The 20,523-nt window shown below is 45.4% G+C and overlaps 1 protein-coding gene across 3 annotated transcripts in view; it reads right to left on the reverse strand.

Moving 5' to 3' along the window:
- Positions 1-205: 205 nt before the first annotated feature.
- GRHL1 (grainyhead like transcription factor 1) overlaps positions 206-20,523 on the reverse strand; it is a 44,764-nt gene continuing 24,446 nt past the window's right edge. For 2 of the 3 annotated variants that reach the window (XM_075750639.1, XM_075750638.1), the window contains exons 9-16: positions 19,565-19,723; positions 12,317-12,404; positions 9,953-10,092; positions 8,547-8,584; positions 8,356-8,444; positions 6,476-6,561; positions 4,638-4,702; positions 206-3,412 (exon numbers count right to left, since the gene is read on the reverse strand). In XM_075750639.1, coding sequence (XP_075606754.1) covers positions 3,298-3,412; positions 4,638-4,702; positions 6,476-6,561; positions 8,356-8,444; positions 8,547-8,584; positions 9,953-10,092; positions 12,317-12,404; positions 19,565-19,723 — 780 coding nt within the window. In that variant the 3' untranslated portion in view covers positions 206-3,297. The remainder of the gene's footprint in view (positions 3,413-4,637; positions 4,703-6,475; positions 6,562-8,355; positions 8,445-8,546; positions 8,585-9,952; positions 10,093-12,316; positions 12,405-19,564; positions 19,724-20,523) is intronic. The other variant, XM_075750640.1, reaches the window with a different exon arrangement.

A 20,523-nucleotide genomic window follows, 5' to 3' on the forward strand; every position in this document is an offset into this window, starting at 1 on the left:
CACGGCTTTCCCATGCCCCAAAATGAATGAGGTCAGTTGAAATTGAGCAGGGAATGAGAATGGGACTAACAGCAAGGCTGGCATGGGATTTTCTTCTGCAAAGAGGAGAAACTACTGATTGCTGAGGTTTTGTTTTATAGATCCCCTCTCAAAGGAAAAATAAAGGGGAAAGGGCAGAGGTGTTTACTAGATAAGAGACTCATCATTAGAAATGAACATATAAAATTTAATAGCTTGGTTTAAAATACATTTTCAATTAAAAAACAGCAGGCAAAACCAAAAAAAATCAGTTTCATAAAACATACATGACATTGCTGCTACTGTTATAAGACCCGTGTCCCAGAATATCTTATAGTGGAAAACAATCGTCAGATTTAGTTCACATACTTCATTAAGCAGTAAAAAGAAGTAACATTCATGTAAATCCTACCTCTATGGAGACTCTAAATCTACTTCCCTGACCCTAGACTGAGTTTCTGTAATAAAACTTCCATTTTCAATAAAAATGTGTAAATATATACGTATTCTATGTATCAGGTTTTAAAAAAAAAATTTCCCTTGCCATAGTAACATAATTCCCCGTGACTGATGAAGGGAAGCCCAAGCAGCGGGTTGGTGTGGGACGAGTCCCATGGCCGCTCTGCAACTGGTGGATTCCTGCACGGGGTGGCACCTGTTGGCTAAGTCTCTTCAGTGCCGTGCTGCAGGATGGCTTCTCCTCTTCGGCTTCAAGCCCACAGGCTCCATCCACACGCCCGCAGTCGTGGATGCATCCACGTGGAGTTTGCTCAACTCTGGCCACGGAGCAAAAAGAGGAGTGCACGGTGCCCAGAGCATCGACAAGCCTTTGTGGGGCCCATCAATGGAGGAGGAGAAGGAGGAAGGTCTATGAACCAGCTCAGGATTGGTCCTAATACAAATCCTGAAATACTATATTTCATGTAAATCATTAAAAAAATATGGTGGGGAGGGACTTCAAGTGGTCACCTAGTCTCAGCACCAAGGGAGCATCAACTACACCTGTGACAGTTCAGAGATACCTTTACCCGGCCTGGCCCTGAAGACCTCCAATGCCAAAGCCCACCACCTCCCTGGGCAACCTTTTCTTCTCACTAGAGAAAACTGCCTCGACACCTAACCTGAATTTCTGCAGTTTCCACCCACCACTACGCATTGTGCTTGCGATGGACCAGGAGAACGCCTCTGCATGTTGGGAGGCTGCTCCCCTCAACCTGCCCTTCTGAAGATGGCCCCTCACCAGGCAACTCATCCAGCCCTTCTCACTCAGAACCCACAAGCTCTGGCTGAAGGATCAAGTGGCCCTGGCCTCTCCAGGACATCTGACAGGACCAGGCCCTGCTAGGAGGGCTGGGCACAGCGTCCCAGCAGATGCCTTGGCAATGCCAAGTAGAGCAAAAGGTGGGTCTCCTATTTCTTGCAGGCCACGCTCCTGTTTATCAACTCAACATGGCATTTGCCTCCCTCTTCCAAACAGCAGCGTGACACAGCTGAACAATATTTGGTTATGATTCGTTAACCGTTAAGTAGAATCGTTAACCATTAAGTAGCATCATATCCTACTTTTCTGGACTATTTCTCCAGCCCACCGATTGACCTTCACATTCAAGGTGAGGCACGTGCAGGTTCATGCTGCCTGAAAACATTATAAGCCTCTTTCATTATCCAGATCCCTAACAAAAGCACCAAGTGACACTGGACCTGGTACTCGCACTCATCTGCTCACCCTGTAAGGCCAGTTTTTGCCTCAGAGCAAAGTGCTGCTGTTTAAATGTTCCTCTCTCGCTGCTAAACAGAGGGTGCCTCTTCTTCATAAGCACATGCAGGCAATGAGCAAATACTGTACAATCCACTGCAGAGCACTAACTTTTGGAGGTGTGCAGCACTCCCAGCTGGGGCTAGGCTCAGGACGCCTGCTACCAGCTGCCAGTTTGCTCTCTCCACCTCAGCAGCGGGTCAATGTGATGTACGTACACCAGGAACACTTAACCTGCTTGCAGCACTTAGTTCCCGCTAAATCTTGGCCTGCTGAGCTGGGATGCCACCTTCCTCTCTCAAAAGCCTTCCCTGTGCACTTCCAGTTGTTGACATCCCAGGACCTCGCAAGCTGGCTCCCACCCATGGGTTCAACCAGGGGCTGTTGCAGGCAGCATCCAGCTGAGCCTTAACTACACTGCTACAGAGAGGAAAAAAAAAAAAAAAAAATCCATCCTCCAGGAGACCTTCTTCCTGACCCCCAGAAGTGAGATTTCAAGGAAACTGCTCAGCTCCCCTTGGGACCCAGCTCTGGGACTTGGCCCAAATCAACTCCTAGGGCAGCAGTACGCAGCCATTTCAGGGCTCAAACTGGCAGTTCATGGGAGAAGCCAGGACTGCTGTCGCCTGGCTGTGCAGGAGGGTTTAGGAGAGAGCCAGTACCTTTTTCCTTCCACGCAGGAAGATCCATGTTGAACAAGCAGGTCTCTTGTGCCTTCTACGAACGTACAAACGTGTGCTCACCTTTGGTATGTGTTCAGGGTTTGTCCATTTCTAAATAGCTACATTAAATATTCGTTTTCTCTGTATATGGCATCCTTTTAGATGGGCTTCATTGCATATATTCACGGTATATACAGAACACCATATTTTATATATATTATATATCACTTGTATGTACACATTTACAAACCTTCAAAAATATATTGCACTTATATACAATATAGCTTCATCAGATGAGAGTTCACACAGTTACTAAGGCGAGTTCTTCATAAGCAAGGCAGTTTTACATTCCCCCCAAATGACACAAGTGATTTCAACAGTCTGCCCTGTTCAAGAGTAAACATTATAAAGACTTTTCTCCAACCTGCACGCAATTCCTACTGGTATCAATTAGTAGTTTTGCAGCTCTACCGAGCAGAAAACAGTTCAATAAAATGGCATTAGCTGGTAACAGGCTCAAACATGGATACTGAATAGATAAATAAGATATCACCACTCTAAAAGGCCACCTTCCAGGAGTTTTCCCCTCCCTTATTTACTAGTGTTTTATACATGCTCTCTATTTAATCACTGATCTTTGCTCGCTCATTTCAAGTGCAAATAAGGTCATGAGCATTATGATGTTCTTTGGAAAGAACGGAAACACAAATGCATTAAGCAAAAACACTGCTCTGCTCCCCAGAACAAGTCAACGCCTGGCTTTCTTCTGGAGAAGGTGATTAGTGTTTTGCCCAACATACTAAATTATGGAAAAATGTTCAGTTGAGACCTTTGTTTAAAATACATGGAGGATCCACTATCTTAGATCTCAGTGAGAGTGAGCTTGTAAGATCCTCCAACTTCTTCAATCTGCAGCTGGAAGGTATCTTCATTAGAATAGTGTTTCACAATGTTATCATCCATGTTGACCAGAATTCTGGGGGGAAAAAAAAAAAAAGTCAGAGAAATGTTACAGTTATAAATGCCCAAGCCAACAAAGGTGCCCTGAAAACCCAGAGAGCCTGGACTGTCCAGAGGTAACGCAAGATCCCTGCTCACCTATCACTGACCCACGACTTCCTAAGGCAGATCTAGCTGTTCTTACCCAAACCTGCCATCAAGGCTTGCAGTCTTCTAGGATCTGAAGGAAAGCGTAAACGCTGGCTGCTGAACCAGGGAGGGAGAGCTCAGGACTGGCAGGAATCCTTCTGCAGCTGCAGGCACTTGGGCACCCTTGCAGCTCTGAACTGGTTTGTCTGACAGCTGTAAACCACCAGCACAAAACCCTACAGAGCTTGCAGGGAAGAAACAGCCAATGCCTGGCCATTCCGTTCATTTGCTACAACAGTCAATACCTGTGTGCTTGTGAGTGCACACATGCGTGTGAGTGCCTGTGTGCACATGCACACAAAGCTGTCCTTAGCAGTGGATTAGCTATCATCAGTTCAAACCTTTTGCAGTTATTCTGGTGGGTTAATTCTGCTATAAAAAGCACAAGCCTCGAAACCACATTCCAAAGGTGATTAAAGGACACATTCTTCCAGCCAGAGGGGCTTTGGGGAAGGGGCTAAGACACCAAAGTGACTTTACAGAAAAAAACCTAAGAAAATTACTGAGAGATTAAAAGGAAAATCAAAAGAGGACCTGTTCAGGAACTCCATTATTGATGTTCCAAAACAAAAGGACTGTGGAGTGTGGCCTCTGTGGGAATGGGTACCTCACAAGTTAAGCTCTCTTTGATTTAGCACACAAAAAGATAACTAGGTTTAGCAATTGTAGCCAGGTGTAGACATAGCGAGTACAGTTAACCACTCGAACAATTCAATGGAAGCAGGTTCTTTGTTACTGGGATTCTTTAAACAAACTGAACTATGCTTCATCTGACATGAGCAACTCTGGTTCAAATAGCGATTAACTCGGAGAGGTCCCATCACTTGCATTTACCCAGGAAGTCAGACTATCTACTTCCATAGGACCCTCCCAGTCTTCTGCTCTGTGAATGACATCAGGATAGGATTAGTATGTTGTGTGCACACATACACATCCGCAAATGGCGTCTGCATATGTGCAGTGTGTGGAGGAATTACAAAGCATATTTGCCTACAAGTTTGAAAAAAAGGAGTTCAGATTCTCAGACGGTTGCTGCATAGGTACATACTCACCCTTTTTTACATTTTTTGAAGATTTTTCCTATTTTATCAAAAGGTACGTCATACTTGTCAGATATCTAAAACAAAAGAAAAAAAAGCATTTGTGAAGCAAGGATACTGCTGGCACTGCCCTCCACTTACTATTTTACAGAAAGGGAACAATAAAAGGTCTGCAGATCAAAACCGCTCTGGCAATACTAAATCCTGAACTATAGCATAAGCCTACAGATGAGAACCCCTCCTCTGCAGTTTGCCAGCTTCTCTGCAAAAAAATTTAATCATGTTCTAAATCTGGCTACTGACTTCTCATACAGTAACCCCCTGCCCCCACAATGAAAAGCCTACGCAGAAAAAACCCCCACCCCACACCCTGGTTCTCATCCTTTTCTGGCTCTCTTCTCTCAGTATATCGAAAACCATTTTTAAATTCAGTGTCAGAGGGATCAGGTGAAAACTAGTCATCACAGCAGCTGGTGCAGGAAGAAGATAGCAACTGATCAAATACCTCTGCTGCCAAGGACACAAGCTGATCAGAAATGTCCCCCTTACCCAGCAGAGTGACCTCAGTGTGAAGCCACAGCCACTAACCATGGCACTTCATCATACAAACCTCCAGAAAGTCATGAGGTCAGTAACCTAAGCCTAGTTTACTTTGGCAAATTGCTCTATCGCACCAACAGCAAGGACCAAGCCAACAGGCTGTTTCGGGATGTAACAGCACAGCGGGTTTCCTCCAAGCTGCAGTTACGAGCTCTTGGTTCCTTGCTTTAAAAAGTCCAAGTGAAACAACAAAGGCGCAGCTTCACTCTCAGGATTACGGGGTAAGAGAAGACTTCATTTCACTCCTCCTCCCCATCAGCCCCCATCTCCAGCCTGCCCGTGCTGACAAAGTCCCAAGGAAGAGAACGCTTCAGATTGCAGAACCACCTCTGGGTCCCAAAGCTAACGCCAAAACTTGGCTATACAGCCCCAAAGCCTCCATCCCCCGAGCATCAGCGAGGCATTAGTCACAGAAAGAGGCAGCCAGAAACATCAGTTTTGAGCTCACGCCAAACATTACGCCATTCTTCAGAGTTAAGCTCTCTATTTCCTTTGTAGCATTGCAGCAGCAGGGGTAGTGGAAGGTTGTTTTGGAAGTCAAGTACCAGAGAGCAGTTCCACACACATGTGCACAGATATATAAAACTCTTCAAGCACACTCAGAAGCTGGGACTTGGACCTCTTCATAAGCAGGTTATGAAAGGGGAGGGGAGGCCCCCAAACAAGGCTTTGAAAGACTGAAATAAACCCAAGCTACCAAACACATTCTGGAAATCACTCCATCTTCTAATTAAAATACTCTCTCTGACATGAGGGACATCCACAGTGGGAATCTGTTGACAGTTTTTTGATGCAGCTAGGAAAAGACCCACACAGCTGCCTCTGCAGCTTGGCCAAAGCAGAGCTCACGTAAGAAGCAAGTCCAGAAGGCGCTCTCTCCAGCAGTGCCTGTCATTTTGGGACTATCAGGTATCCAGCCACCAAGCTTGACATGCCTGGATTTTCAGGAAGGTTGAGAAACACCTTCCTACGCCCAGACCCCACAGATGTGGAATAAAAGACACTTAAAATGGAAGCTTCCTGAAGTCCCTTAATAACGAATTAAGGCATTATTTACAGTAATTTCCATGTTATTGAAAGGAAATCAGCCTTACGCTTCTTATCCACAAGAGCGGGAATATGTGGACACAAGCTGCAACTGAGAGTCTAGCTCCTGTGATTGTCCAGTGTATAAGGACTGGACAACAAGGGACTACACTCGCTTTTTCTCAAACTGGAGGCAAGGACTGTGAAAGAGCCTTATTACTTACCGCTTCCATGAGACCTTTCAGAGACGGTGTCTTTAACATCAGCGCATCAAAGACTTCCTCTGACTCTTTTCTGACATACAGCAACACTGAAAAGCAAATCGGAGAGAGGAATTTACTCCATAATTGCTCCTCAAAAACAATCTGTATATGATAGTGGCTAAGTACAGAGTAATATACATTGAGGAGCTCATGAAAAGAGATACATACATACATTCAATATACATTGGAGACTGCATCAAAAACATGCATAGCAAAAACATACTTTTTGCACACATTAGTACTGCGTGCTCAAACATCTTTAATGTCAAAATACTTTTTTTTTTCCTCTATTTGCTATTTTCTCTATTATTTGAAAGAAAAAGGTTATATTTGAAACCCAGAGAGGTGGAATGCAAAACACACAGCTTTGAGACTCTTGGGTATCCATATCTGACAGGTCATCTGCCATGAGACTTTGCACAATAAAATGATCTGACAGATACTACCACAGCAGGCGAAGCCATCCTGGCCACCTCCTCACTTTTAAATAATTTATTTGTACAGTCCTCTGCTCCTCCTACGCTGCCTCATCTCTCTTCCTACCCCTTGCCATATTTCAGTAACACTCATACCACCCCAGCTGACATACAATGCAGACTTAAGTCTCCTGCTAGGAGGGGAATGAAAAAAACAAGAAACCCAATTAGGTAAGCAGCCCTAGCGTTCTCAAGCTAGCAGAGAGTCATTGCATGGAATATCGGCCTCATTAAAAACTGCATTAAGGCTGAGGAATAAGCCATGAGAGCAGGAAAGCTTAGACTTTAACAGCTTTGCTGCCTTTAATCCATCTCCTAATGACTAGGTATTGCAGCCTGGATTGTTTACAAGGGTTCATCAGCCACAGCTCTGACACACCTGCAACATGGAACAATTACTAGCATATCTAATTGAGCAAGGTGATCTCAGGACAACACAGCACCTTGATGCATTTCCTCTGCTAAAGGCAGGCTCCAAAAAGGAAGGACTGTAGATTTAAAAAATGAAGATAGCCCACACAGTCTCAGTTACAGCACAGGTCAGATGATACACAAGCCAAACAAGAGAGAATCAGAGAATCCCATTGGTCTCATTTTATGACATACTGCAACAAGAAAAAAACAGCAAGTCTAATTTCCTTTTATAAACTAGTAAGGAAGGATGGATTTTATCTTCACCACAGAAGTGCAGCCCCATTAAGGTCAGACTTACTAGACTTAACCTTAGCTGCATCACAAGTTTAAATCCTCCTCTTTTAATCCTTTAAGCTTTATCATGGTCCTTCCACACACAACTGTCATCAGGCAGGTAATCCGCTACAGCACCTCCAAAGGGACCTCTCATCTCCTTCCACAGCACCCCATCAAATTGCAAAGGTTGACAACAGGTTACAAATAAGCAGAATATTCTCTCAGTTTGGCTCTCAGTGGTGAGCAGCCCATTTTCTGGGGCAATGAAAGATGCAACAGTTTTATACCCAGAACCAGTTCCTGGCATTCATTGCTTAAAGTCCTAGAGAAGATTTCCAAAGTATTTTGTAGTGGATTATATAATGAATTCACTCCCACAATCCACCAAGGAGACTGGTAAGCTGCTCACCTCCTCTCGGTCTCCTTCCTTACAGGTTCAGAGCCAATAGCATCTGACTTGGCAGAAAAGCCCAGAAATTCAGACATTGTAAAAGATTTGCAGAGCTGAACTACATCCTGATATACAAACTCTTTCTATTACTACTCAAAGCCAGAAAAATCAGGCTAAAATACACTCTAAAATAAATTAAACCAACTCTTTAAACTCAGATGCATCTCTCTATCACGACGGACAAATACTCCAATAGTTCAGTCTCTGAAAGAAGAAAGTAATACCTCTTTTTGGTTCTTCTATTCTGGCCATCTTATTTGGAGTAGCAATAAAGTCCTCTTCACCGATATACGCTCCTCTCTTCAGGTTGGAGCTGTCATTGACAGGGCAAAAAGTTAGCAGCAGTACAATTACAGGGACTGACCCCTCTGTCTGAGGGCAAGACTGCAGTAGGCTGAAGCAGTGCAGCTCTTACCTTTCACCCTCCAGTTCTTCTGAAGCAACAGGAAGGACCTTTTAAAACAAAACAAAGGGGAGATTTTCTTGGCATATGCAGAAAAACACATGCTGAATTAGCTAGTTCGCAAGAATCTTATGTGGTACTCAATCCTTGGAAAACACTACAAAGCATTCTGAATGCTACAAAACAAATTCGCTAAGGACAGATCCATTAGCTGGTGTAACATGGTCTTGTCGGCAAGGCTCTTCCCACCCCTCTAAGTGTTCTCTGTTAACAGCAACTTCGCAATAGCTTTGTTTGCGTTAGAGTCACTGGCATGGAACAACAGTCCTGCTGCATCTGGCATGAGCAGAGGTCCAACAGCATCAAGTTAAAGGAGAGGGAACCCCTGAGCCCACAGCAGGAGCTACAAGGATTAAGCAGATGGCTCATCCACCACTTGTAAGCCCATCAGTACAGGACACAGGGGAAACCATAGCTCTCAAGCAGGGAGCCTGGCACATCTACAATACAAGAAGATGCTTTGGTCCAAGCAACAAACATTGGCCTTCATTTTCATACACAAATATTTGCTCTTAAGGTTGTGAAAATTTTATCCAGAATTAGAATTCACTTCCTCTTACTATCTTTCAACTCTGTGTCAAATGAAACATTGGCTCAATCTTGCAGAAGCCAGTAAGCACCATCTTCACTTCTTTTCATGAAGAGAAATTAAAGGATCTCAAATGAGGGAGACAAGAACACGCAAGAGCTAGGCAGCTTTCCATCTGGACTGGCGTAAAGTCTTCTGACAGAGCTCAGTGCTACAGCCTTCATAGAAAAACAAGAAGTCAGCCTCACGGGTACAAGTTTACTCTCCATCCCTGTTAGATGTTTAGGCAATGCTCTTCGAAAGTAAGGTTTTGATTCTGTTAGAGCATGCCAGAACTCCTGGCACAGGAAAGTTCACGATTTTGAAACTTGGTTGCACTTTTTCCCTTCCAGTTTCCTGTCAGCTGGGACTTTCCAGGAACACTCAGGCAGGGCACTCTGGCAGCGGATCACAGAGCTGACACACTTGCCAGTTCCACAGAACGGCTTTTCACCCTGCAGCAGCAGGCTGGAGGAGCCAGAGGTCTACAGCAGCACAACAGAAACCCAAGGGACTTTACAAGAGAAAGCCAGACTGCAGTTCATTCAATGAACATCCTTTCAGGTTCATGGAAACAAGAGTTCATAGGAAAATAATTTGTTCATAAACCACCTCCAGTTAACTCCAGCCAATGTGACTAGGAGCAACATCTCTTGCTCATATGAGACTCAGCCTGTATTTGTTTACAGCATCAATGCAAACAGTCTGGCATTTCATATGTATATATGTAAGCCTTTTGCAAATACATCTCATAGCCCTCCTCATCCCCACACCCATGAGCTTTACTTACGTGAGCCCCACGCTGAAGATTTGCAAAGTGAACGTCAGGAATGAAAAGGACAGGCTGAGTGTCTAGATCCATGAAGGGCTTGAAGATGGTGATGTCTGTACGTTTGTGTGAGGGAAGCATGGGCACTTTGACATCAGAAACTGCAGAGACACCAAAGATTAGAATAGAGGATAGTGAAGGCACTGACGGGACTGCAGCTTTCCTATAACATTTAAAAGGTACATACGCTGTTGAGCAAGGGTACTCTGTAACAGGGTCAAAGGGAAAAGCTCCTGTGATAGAGGAGTTGGGTTGTCTGCCTCTCAGATGAGGGCCTGGACCCTGAAGGAACAGCTCGTTTCACAGAGCAGTAGAAGTTTGCTCCATCACTCCAAGTCAGCTGCTTGACTTTGTTCAGTATTAAACTGGGTTGGAGAATGGTCTGGCCCCTCGCCTCAACAGAGGAGCCTAGGTCTTCCATGTACCAAGCAAACCATTCAAACAGAGGGCAAAAGTCCCCTCCTGTCCCTATCCATTCCCTTAAAAGGTTGCTGGATTTCCCATATCAGAAAGACAGAAAGAAGACAAAGAGACAACCTACAACCCACATGGGTCCAGCTGGGAGCCTCTCAGAGAGACAGTGCTGTCATGGCGCATATCACACCGCAGAGGTGGTATAAAGACTGTTTTCTTGCAAGATGTGACATTTAGAGTTACGTTTCAATTCCACACTTTCAAATTTTACATTTTTGTTAATCTCATTGTTCATCCTGGTCACCTCAAGCTGCCAGACCCCAGTTCATCCCCCAGCAGGACCAGCACTGTCTCCCACAGAGCACTCTGGCTCTCATGATGCACCAACTGACGTAACACAAGCCACTAAGTGGAGAGACTTCACCCACAAAGACCCATTTGGGAGAGAGCGAGGCAGGAGGTGCCTTAAACTGCACTTCAGACACGTTCATGTCAAACTGACCCCAACTGAAGACTTCATTTCACTGAGTGGAAACATTTCAATTTTGGGTCAAACCAAACACTTCATTTCTCATGTCCCCAGTGGAAAATACATTTTTCCCCCTTGCAAACCTGTTTTTTTTAAAGATTGCTCAATCCCTCTAAAAATCACTTTGACCAAAAGCCACAAACTATTTCTGTTGTTGATGAGTCCAAGTGCACGTGGCATTTGTGATCCTGGAGGTGGGTATAACACCTTATGGCTTAAGGCATGAAAAACTTCCCACACAAAAACTAAACAGAAATGGGTTGTACTTTCCAGGAAAATAAAGGTCGCATCAGGCTAATCCCAAGCCTAGGAAATTCATTTTGGAAAGCAGCTTTTGTAAAATCATAAGATCCTGGAAATCTGTATTGAAACTGTGCTTTCCAGCCATTACGCAGAGAGCTGCGTGCAGTAATCTTTTAGGAGCCTCTGGGGCTACTACATTTGTGAAATGCTAGACCTACCTTTCATTACGTACTTTGGGAAAAAAACCAAAAACCCAGCCCTTTCTGCAACTGCCCTTGAGCAAATAGGTTCCCTTGTAGCATTATCTTCTGAAGCTGCTCCAGCAGCCTGTACCTGCTGTGTCAGGAAAATCCTGCCCAGCAAGCTGTGAGGCGCACGCTTGTTGAACCAGTTGGACTGTTAATAGCACAGCTCCAACAAGCACACTGAGCAGAACAAGGGAGAGCACGCACCTGCCCCATGCAGAAGAAGAAAAGGGAGATACATTTTCCTCTAAGCAGCTGTGCTGGTGAATAACTAGTCATCCAAACACAGGATCTGTTGCAGTCATCTGCAGCAGTTAAAGGAAAGATGCTCAGCAAGAAGAAGCTCCACAGCCTTTACATACTACAGTGCTGAGGCCTTCACACATGCAGAAACAGCTTCTACTGAAATTATTTACTAAGGACCACTTTGCTCCACATGAGCAAACATAGGGCTGGGAGGCTGGAGGCTCAGTCCCAAGGCTGCCGCTACCTTGCTGCAGAGTTATAAACGCATTTTTAACATAAGTTAAAGCCTAAGTTTAGACCAAGCTGGAAACATTTGGAACAGCTCAAGTTGTCGCTGCTACCTGGAGCTGCAGAGGCTCCAGCAGTGCCCAAAAAATCCTACCCTCGCCCTGTCACTTCAACTGCTAAAACCCACACCTGACTGAATATGCAGCAGGACCCTGTCTTGGATGGAAGAACTACATAGCAGTCAAGTCCTAAGTGACCCAGTACATTACAAAACACAATTAATGGCTTCATAAACAACTGCTTAAACCAAGCACTATACCATAGGGGGAAAAAAATTACTTAAGAGTTCTACTGCACAAGTTATTTGTAGCCAAAATAAGATCTAATAATTAAAATACTGATGGAATAATTTTTACTTACAGGCATTCAACTGAGAGCTGGGGTCAGTGCATTTGCCTTTTCTTTTGCTTTGCTTTCGCTCTTCATCCCTGATCTTCCTCTCTGCTCCCTGCCAGACAAGAGATTAAGGGAAGGGGCAGAGAGAGAAGGTCTTTTTAGTTTTTTTGGAGGGGCTTTCAGCTGCAGAGGCAGGAACACCAATTCTTCCAGAGCTGTGTTTGTGGAGGTCAGCTCCATGGTATCCGAGCTGCAGGTTTGCCAGAGCATGACAGCTTTGAGATCTCTTTACTTGTGAATCCTGTCATCTAATGACATCCAACAACCATATCCAAGATGCAAACACTTGCTTTTCTTTCAAGGCAGACAGAGATATGATGACAAAAGATACTCACAGCTGTAACGACTGTATAAAGTGCGAGATAAAAATATATCCAAAGTGTTTAAAACAATAAAAAATTGCCAGTTCCCTCAGCTTAAGAGTTCACTAGATCATCATTAAATCCTGATCGGTAGAAGTCATGCCACACTTGGATCACCAAGTGCAAGATAACTTCCTGCAGGTTGCACATGGAGCTGGCAGCAGTTACATCAGCCCTCAATGATCTCAAGCTATAGACGCGCATCATTTTAAAGCTTCTCTTTTTATCAGGGTCAAGCTATGGTGGAATCCACAGATACCTAACTGGGTTCATGCCTGCACGGTTCCTGGCTCTCCAAACCAAACAGCAGTGGGGAGAGCGCCATATGTTCTGCCAAGGTACAGGTAGCTATGATGGAGAGAGAAAAGGAAGGCTTGTATTGGAATTGTGTTCATTCCTCCAGCTCTGCCCAGACCTCACACGTGACTGTGGGTTAAGTCAGGGATGTCACGTTGCCAGTTGTATGGAGTGATAAGCCCACAGCAGATCCCCAACACTCAGTCCTGGTGCTACCACCAGATCACCGCCCAAACTGATAAACACAAGTTCTACCTGCCTCCCAACACCCTCCTGCAAAGGATAAAAGGTAACAGTTATCTGGCCACAGGAAGCCATTATTTCTCGTTGTCACCCCTGCAAAGCTGCCAAAACACACCCACGTCCTTGCACGGTGCTGGAGGAAGACTAGATTAGCTATGGCAAATGAGATGTTAAAAGCCATGTGGTGATGGAGTGGGAAACGATGCCTAACGCACAGCATGGGAGAAGGGCAACAGTCCTCCTAACCTCCCAGTAAATCGATACTCTATAGGTGACAGGATATCTATACCTGCTAGGTAGCAGGAGGGACATCTGCAACAGCAATAAAAAAGAAAGTTAACCTAGATATTTGACATGCATTAACACATGTCACCTTTTCTCCCACCTAGCAGCAGGGATATAAGCAGCTTTGGGCAGCTGCTGTGAAAAAAAAAGAGAAAAAATTACTAATGAAGACGCATTGCCAGCTTTGCTTGACCCCACAAAGCTGACACAGCCCACTACAGCAAAGACATCTCACCTAGATCTCTGCACAGCTGGACCCACACCCCTCAGCGACTTCCCTTACCAGAATAGTGGCAACATCTCAGCTTCAACAGCAGGAAGACCAGATTTGGTTCCAGCCCTGGTTTTTACTTTTCACGTGGAAACAATGTAACTTCTGCCACCCAAACACTGTGCCACAGACCAGCACCTGCTTCCTCATGGAGAACATGCTAATCCATCAAGAGCACAGGTTTTGAGAAAATGTCTGCCCTCAAATACCCACAGTCTGAGTTCTGCTTGAAAGTTGACCTGTTCCCAGCTACAGGGGCCCAGGTAAACACATCTCAAATCTCACATAAAAAAGAAAGCCGTATCTTGGTAACAGGCCTTTCTGCCTTGCCAGTGGAGCTCAGCGACAGCCAAGATCAGATACTTTTGAAGAAAAGACACTGTATTCTGCAATTATGGAATAAATAAGCTTGTAAGAAAGAGGTTTCCCCAACTTCATCACCTAGACAAAGGCCTACAGTCTGAAAAGCAAGATTTCACACTCTTGGGTCTGTGTTAAAGGCTGCAGGTGGTTTTGTTGTTGTTCTTTCCCTCAGTCTCCAGTTGTATAATTGACTCTTGGGCTGAATAAGGGAAGCAACATTTTTGAGAGAGCTGCCATCCCTCCCACAGAGAATCATGGCATATTTGATAAGCCACAGAGATGCAGAAAGGCAATGCAACATCAAGTCACAACACACTGGGATCTGGACCCTTCATGACACCGCGGGACTCCCCGGTTCCGCACGTGGGCTGCGTCAGTCAGATGTGGTCTGAAGACAGTGGACTGCTTCCCGGCCCCTCTCTGCACACCCTCTCATGCTGGGTGCAGCTCTGGCACCCAGCCCACGAGCCATTCGAGCTCTTCCTCTGCCCTGTGACCCCAGCAGCCAAGCTGCCAGTGGACACTGACAGACAACAAATTGGACACGCACCAGCAGCATGCGCTTGCAGCCCACAAAGCCAACCATATCCTGGGCTGCATCAAAAGAGGTGTGACCAGCAGGCCGAGGGAGGTGATCCTGCCCCTCTACTCTGCTCTGGTGAGACCCCACCTGGAGTACTGTGTCCAGCTCTGGGGGCCCCAGTACAGGAGAGACATGGAGCTGTTGGAGCGAGTCCAGAGGAGGGCTATGAAGCTGATCAGAGGGCTGGAGCACCACTCCTGTGAGGACAGGCTGAGAGAGCTGGGGTTGTTCAGGCTGGAGAAGAGAAGGCTCTGGGGAGATCTTATTGCAGCCTTCCAGTACCTGAAGGGGGCTTATGAGAAAGATGGAAAGAAGCTTTTAACCAGGGCCTGTGGTGACAGGACAAGAGGCAACAGTTTTAAACTGAAAAGAGGGTAGGTTTAAAGTGGATGTAAGGATGAAGTTTGGAGGTTTTTTTGTTTGGTTTTGTTTGTTTGTTTTTACAACGAGGGTGGTGAGGCACTGGAACAGGTTGCCCAGAGAAGCTGTGGATGCCCCATCCCTGGAAGCATTCAAGGCCTTTGGGCAACCTGGTCTAGTGAAGGGTGTCCCTGCCCACGGCAGGGGGGTTGGACTGGATGATCTTTAAAGGTCCCTTCCAACCCAAACTGTTCTGTGACCATGCAACAGAAAACAGTCTGTGTTGCTGCTCATCCACATCAATGCTACCTCCAGCCACCTTGCATCATCTCTCTCCTTCCAACAGCATCTCACTTGCTTGTTCCTACCATCCCATAAAAACCTTCCAGCAGCACTGCCCATCACTACAAGAGTAACAGCAGATCCCAGAGGACAACATTAGCCATAATCTGTGAAATCCTGTATTTAATCTTCCTCATGTGGATGCTTAGCTAAGGCACAATTTACAGCAGAGAAGGTTGTCTTCCACTGGGACAGGTCACCCTCATCCCTGCACAGCCCAAATATTGCTGGGCCAAGCCTGAACCAAGCTTATGCTGTAACATGCCACAGGATGACACCATTACGCCCATACTGCTTTACTTGGGTCTTGAAACCACATAGGATTAGATCAAAACCAAATGTCCTGGGCACCTGTGGACACCCTTTCCACACAGGGAACGCGAAGGGGAAGGCAGAAATGCAGGAAGAAATTTGCTCTCAGAGGCAGTAGTCAAAAACTAGAAACTAGCAGCTTTTCTTTCTACCCCCAAGCATGGGAACCCTTCTCCATCACTGTTTTCCCATGCAAAGGCCACCACACAGCATTAACTAAACCATTTGACTTTCCGTAGGATATCTATTGATTTGTACACACACAGACAGAGACAGCAGAGGACTGCCATGCCAGTGTCTGGGTTCAAAGCCAGTTCAGGCATGCAATGCAAGCACAGCCTTTACAGACAAAGGAACAGAGGGGACCTACAAAGAGCTGTCCCGGTGAGGTGGCCACAGCATCACCTTTTTGTGCTGGTTTTCCAACAGATCTCCACACTATAGACTTGGCTCTCCATGAGGAAAGCATGGATAACAGTGCTTCTGCACGTAAGAGGGGCCGCACGAGGACAAACACCTTAAGGACTGCAGTGTGTATGGATACTATAGTAACAATGGCCTTGTAAACATTCAAGACCAGTTGACTGATTATCTAATATTCAAAGCAGGGCAGAAAACTGTGCTCTTTCTGAAATGTCAATGCTCTTACAAGAGTCTGGAGAAAGTGGCCAGCATTAGGGTCTGAATGCATTGGGTTTGCCTGGCAAAGTCTGGGGGGGTGAATTCTGTGAGAAGCTGCTAGAAGCCTCCCCCATGTCTGACAGAGCCAATGCCAGCTGGCTTCAAGAGGGACACACCACTGGTCAAGGCTGAGCTCATCAGCAACAGTGGTAGTGCCTCTGGAATAATATATTTAAGAAGGGGGAAAAATTACTGTGTAACAGCAGCCGCAAGAGAGATGTGAGAAGACGGGAGAGAAACAACTCTGCATGCAGACACTCAGGTCAGTGCAGAAGGAGGGGGAGGAGGTACTCCAGGCACTGGAGCAAAGATTACCCTGCAGCCTGTGGAGAAGACTATGGTGAGGCAGGCTGTCCCCCTGCAGCCCACGAGGATGGATGATGGAGAAGCAGATATCCACGTGCAGCCCATGGAGGACCCCACGCTGGAGCAGGTGGAGGCACCTGAACAAGGCTGTGACCTCATGGGAAGCCCATGAGCAGGCTCCTGGCAGAACCTGTGGCCCCATGGAGAGAGGGCCCCAGGCTGGAGGAGGGGCAGAGTGTGAGGAGTCCTGCCCCTGAGGAGGAAGGAGCAGCAGAGACAAGGTGTGATGAACTGACCACAACCCCCATTCCCCATCCCCCTGTGCCGCTGGGGGGAGGAGGGAGAGAAATGGGGAGTGAAGTTGAGCCTGGGAAGAAGGGAGGGGTGGGGAGAAGGTGTTTTAAGAATTCATTTTATTTCTCACTATCCTACTCTGATTTGATTAGCAATAAGTTAGATTAATTTTCTTGAGTTGAGTCTGTTTTGCCCATGATGGTAACTGGTGAACAATCTCTCCCTGTCCTTATCTCGACCCATGAGCCTTTCGTTATATTTTCTCTCCCCTGCCCAGCTGAGGAGGGCAGTGACAAGACAGCTTTGGGGGGCACCTGCATCCAGCCAGGGTCAACCCACCACACCAAGTCAGCCCCAGCAGCTGTAAGGACATAGGTCTGCTCACAGGAGCACTTGGCCCAACGCTTCAAACAAGCATTTGAGTACAGAGCTTGATGCAATGCAGTGACAAATATATGCAGCTTGTTGGCCTCTGTCCCCAGCTCTCATTGCCAGACCCAGACCAGATTTGAGAGGCAACAAACTTTAACATCATTTCTATAAATGCAAATTGCAGAATTTTCAGGCAACACCCTCGCAATGTCTGCATGCTCAGAATGAACAACAGTCAGATTAATTACAGAAAAGTAATTTTTTTCTCCTTCCCCCCCTTTTAATTCAGGTCTAATTTGCAATGCATCTAGAAGAATAAAGCAGGAGAAAAGGTCAAAATCCCAAAGGAAAAATAACAGATAGATTAGTATTACTGTACTACTTGCTGAAATTTATGGTATAGACTCAAATGGTTTCCTTTAAGCTATGTACTGACTAAACGTCTGCCCTTTTATTAACCGATTCGTCTTATTAGCAGTGGCACAAGCCTCTCAGCAATTTTAGCAAAGTGTCAGTAATTGACTGGACAACTTCAGAGTAAAAGATCCCCCCTTCCCTGCAGCAAGCCTATGCTGACAGGTGTTGTACAGTACACAGGTCGGTAACACGCAACACTCACAGATAATGAAAGAGGTTTAGATGAGCCACTTGCCTCAGTCTCATTTTAGAGGAGAAAAAGAAAAACAAGAAAGAAAGAAAAAAAAAGACCTGAAGAAAGCCCACAAGACCCAAGCCTTTTAGGCTTACTGGCAAGTCTAAGGTAGCTCTGGAGAGCATTCATTAAACTCCCTGGTAAATTCTTAGCAGAAACTGTCACAGCAGGAGTCATCTCAGGAGGGACGTGAAGGAAGATGACTAAGTAGCTTTACACTGGCAGACAGCTACAGAAAGCTTCTCCCAACCACGCAGGAAAGCAGAGGGGCCTAGTTAGAAGTATACAGACGGACAACAAAACATGGCAGGATGAGTCAATGGGATGCTACAGCAGAGGCAGACTGTAGAGGGCTCCAGATAATTTGGGAAGCAGAGGCAGAGCAATGGCGTGCGAGATGAATCGCTGTGGCAGCGTCCTGAGGGATGACAAGGCGGCAAGGCCACACAGTATGCGACCAGTGCAAAGCTGGCACAGCACTCAAGAGTGGGGGTCACCGGCCTGTCTCAGACCTGCAGCTGCACAGAGAGGTACTTGAGATCTCACTCGCAAAGAGTCCACGCCACAAAGACAAGGTCTGGATGCAAAGAATGAGAGGTCCTAATCAGCAGGATGCCAGCAAAACAGGACATCAGAGTGGTTCAGTGATCAGAACAGGAACTGGGGAAGTCTGGGCAGTGCTCATTCCAGCCTAGAAAGATCTTAGTCGTTCTGCAAATAGTAACATTGCACATTACCTGCTCTGGTTCTTCAAAAGACTGTTCTGATAGGAACAGGTTCCAAAAGACTTGGAAAATGTCCTTTCTTTGCAAACTCAGTTAAGCTTTTACAACTGCTTTCAGCTCAGCTCCTGCTGTGTTTCCTTCACAGCTTCAGGTGAACAGCGGCTTTGGGAAAGGTGTTAATTCTCTGCATGCTAAATGCGTTAGGCAGAGCAATCAAATTACAGCACCCACCCAGCTTGTAAGTGGACTTCGTTATGCTGCTGCATCTCACAGGGGAACAATGAAAACAGCAACATCTCCTGTTCACAAGATATGAAAGCTGGTAGTTGTTTTTTTTATAACAAATACAGTAAAAACACACAAGGAAACTTAGAAGGACCAACATGACATAGCTTGGATAAAAAGCAAAGCCTTCACTTGCTCCAATCAATTGCAATGATTTCTCCTACTGAAGGCACTCTGCAGGACTTTCTGGCGTACCGACAGCCAGTCTTCTGCCACTGACTGACCTTTCTCCAAAGTCACTCAGGAACACTTCTCAGCGCTCCAGCATTTTGAGAGCAACAAATTTATCTGAGGTCATCATAACATCTATGAGCCAAGCAGAAGGGGTTGAAATTTTTTCCTTGCAGACACTGAACACAGATGGGAATTTTCAGTCAGCCAAGATAGCAAGTGGCAGACTTAGGGGAAAAAAAAAAAAAGCTGCTAAGCTGTGGAACAGTCTTTCCCCAAGGGTCACTGACACATTGACCCAACCTTACCTTGTCGCAGAAGACTTTAATCTGGCAGTAGGCTCTGTGGACAGGTTTGTTACTCCTGTTATTGTAGCTGTAGGTATCGATCTGAAGATTCAGGGGCAGGCCTTTAACTCCCTTCTGAGAGGAGAAATCTGTGCTGAGGCAGTTCACAGAAATGAAAACCTGTACAAAAGGAAAGCAGCACCCATCAGTAGTGACATGCAGACTCGTGGCTGGCTGCTGAGCATAGGACTGCTCGGTGAGTGCAAAGAACTAAATGCCGATCCTTGCCGAAAGTAGCAGGACCTTCTTTTTTCTGAGAGATCAGGTAAAATCCCCAGAAGTCCTTCTTAATTCTTTATATAAGCCATTACAGGGGACAAAGCCACTTTGACCAGAATGAATTTCAACAAACTCTCCAAACTTTATGAAGACTCCACCCATCTTTCCCAAATATTTCCGCCTAAGAGATCTCAAATTGCGTCATCAAACTTTTAGCAACAGGAATCCTCCTACACCCAATCCTCAACTGCTCAGTGGTTTACTAGCTTGGTAAAACAACCATATTTTGAAAAAATTACGTTACTTTGGGCAAGTTAAAACAAAACTTTCCACAGCTTATGCTTCAAGCTACTTGGGGCGGGGGGGGCAGGGGTGGTGTTGTTTTGTAAATGACATTAAAAGCTTTGTAAAAATATTAAGTAACACGCTATCTTTAAACACAGAAATAATGCCATTATTTCAGTGAGAGAGGTTCTGGGCTTTACACTTAAAAAGATGAACACTATTTTGAATATTTCCCAGTAAGACCTACAATACCCTGTTAATGTTCAAATCAAGAAGAAAAGGGTAATATTTTCATTATTCTAATAAAAAATGAATTATAGGGAAAATGAATTGAGTGATTTTGAACATATCTAATTTCATTTTCATAATTGCCTAAAAGAAAAAAAAAAAAACAAACCAAAACACCACAAAACCAA

This window comes from Balearica regulorum, chromosome 3, assembly GCF_011004875.1.
Source record: "Balearica regulorum gibbericeps isolate bBalReg1 chromosome 3, bBalReg1.pri, whole genome shotgun sequence".
Lineage (NCBI taxonomy): Eukaryota > Metazoa > Chordata > Aves > Gruiformes > Gruidae > Balearica > Balearica regulorum.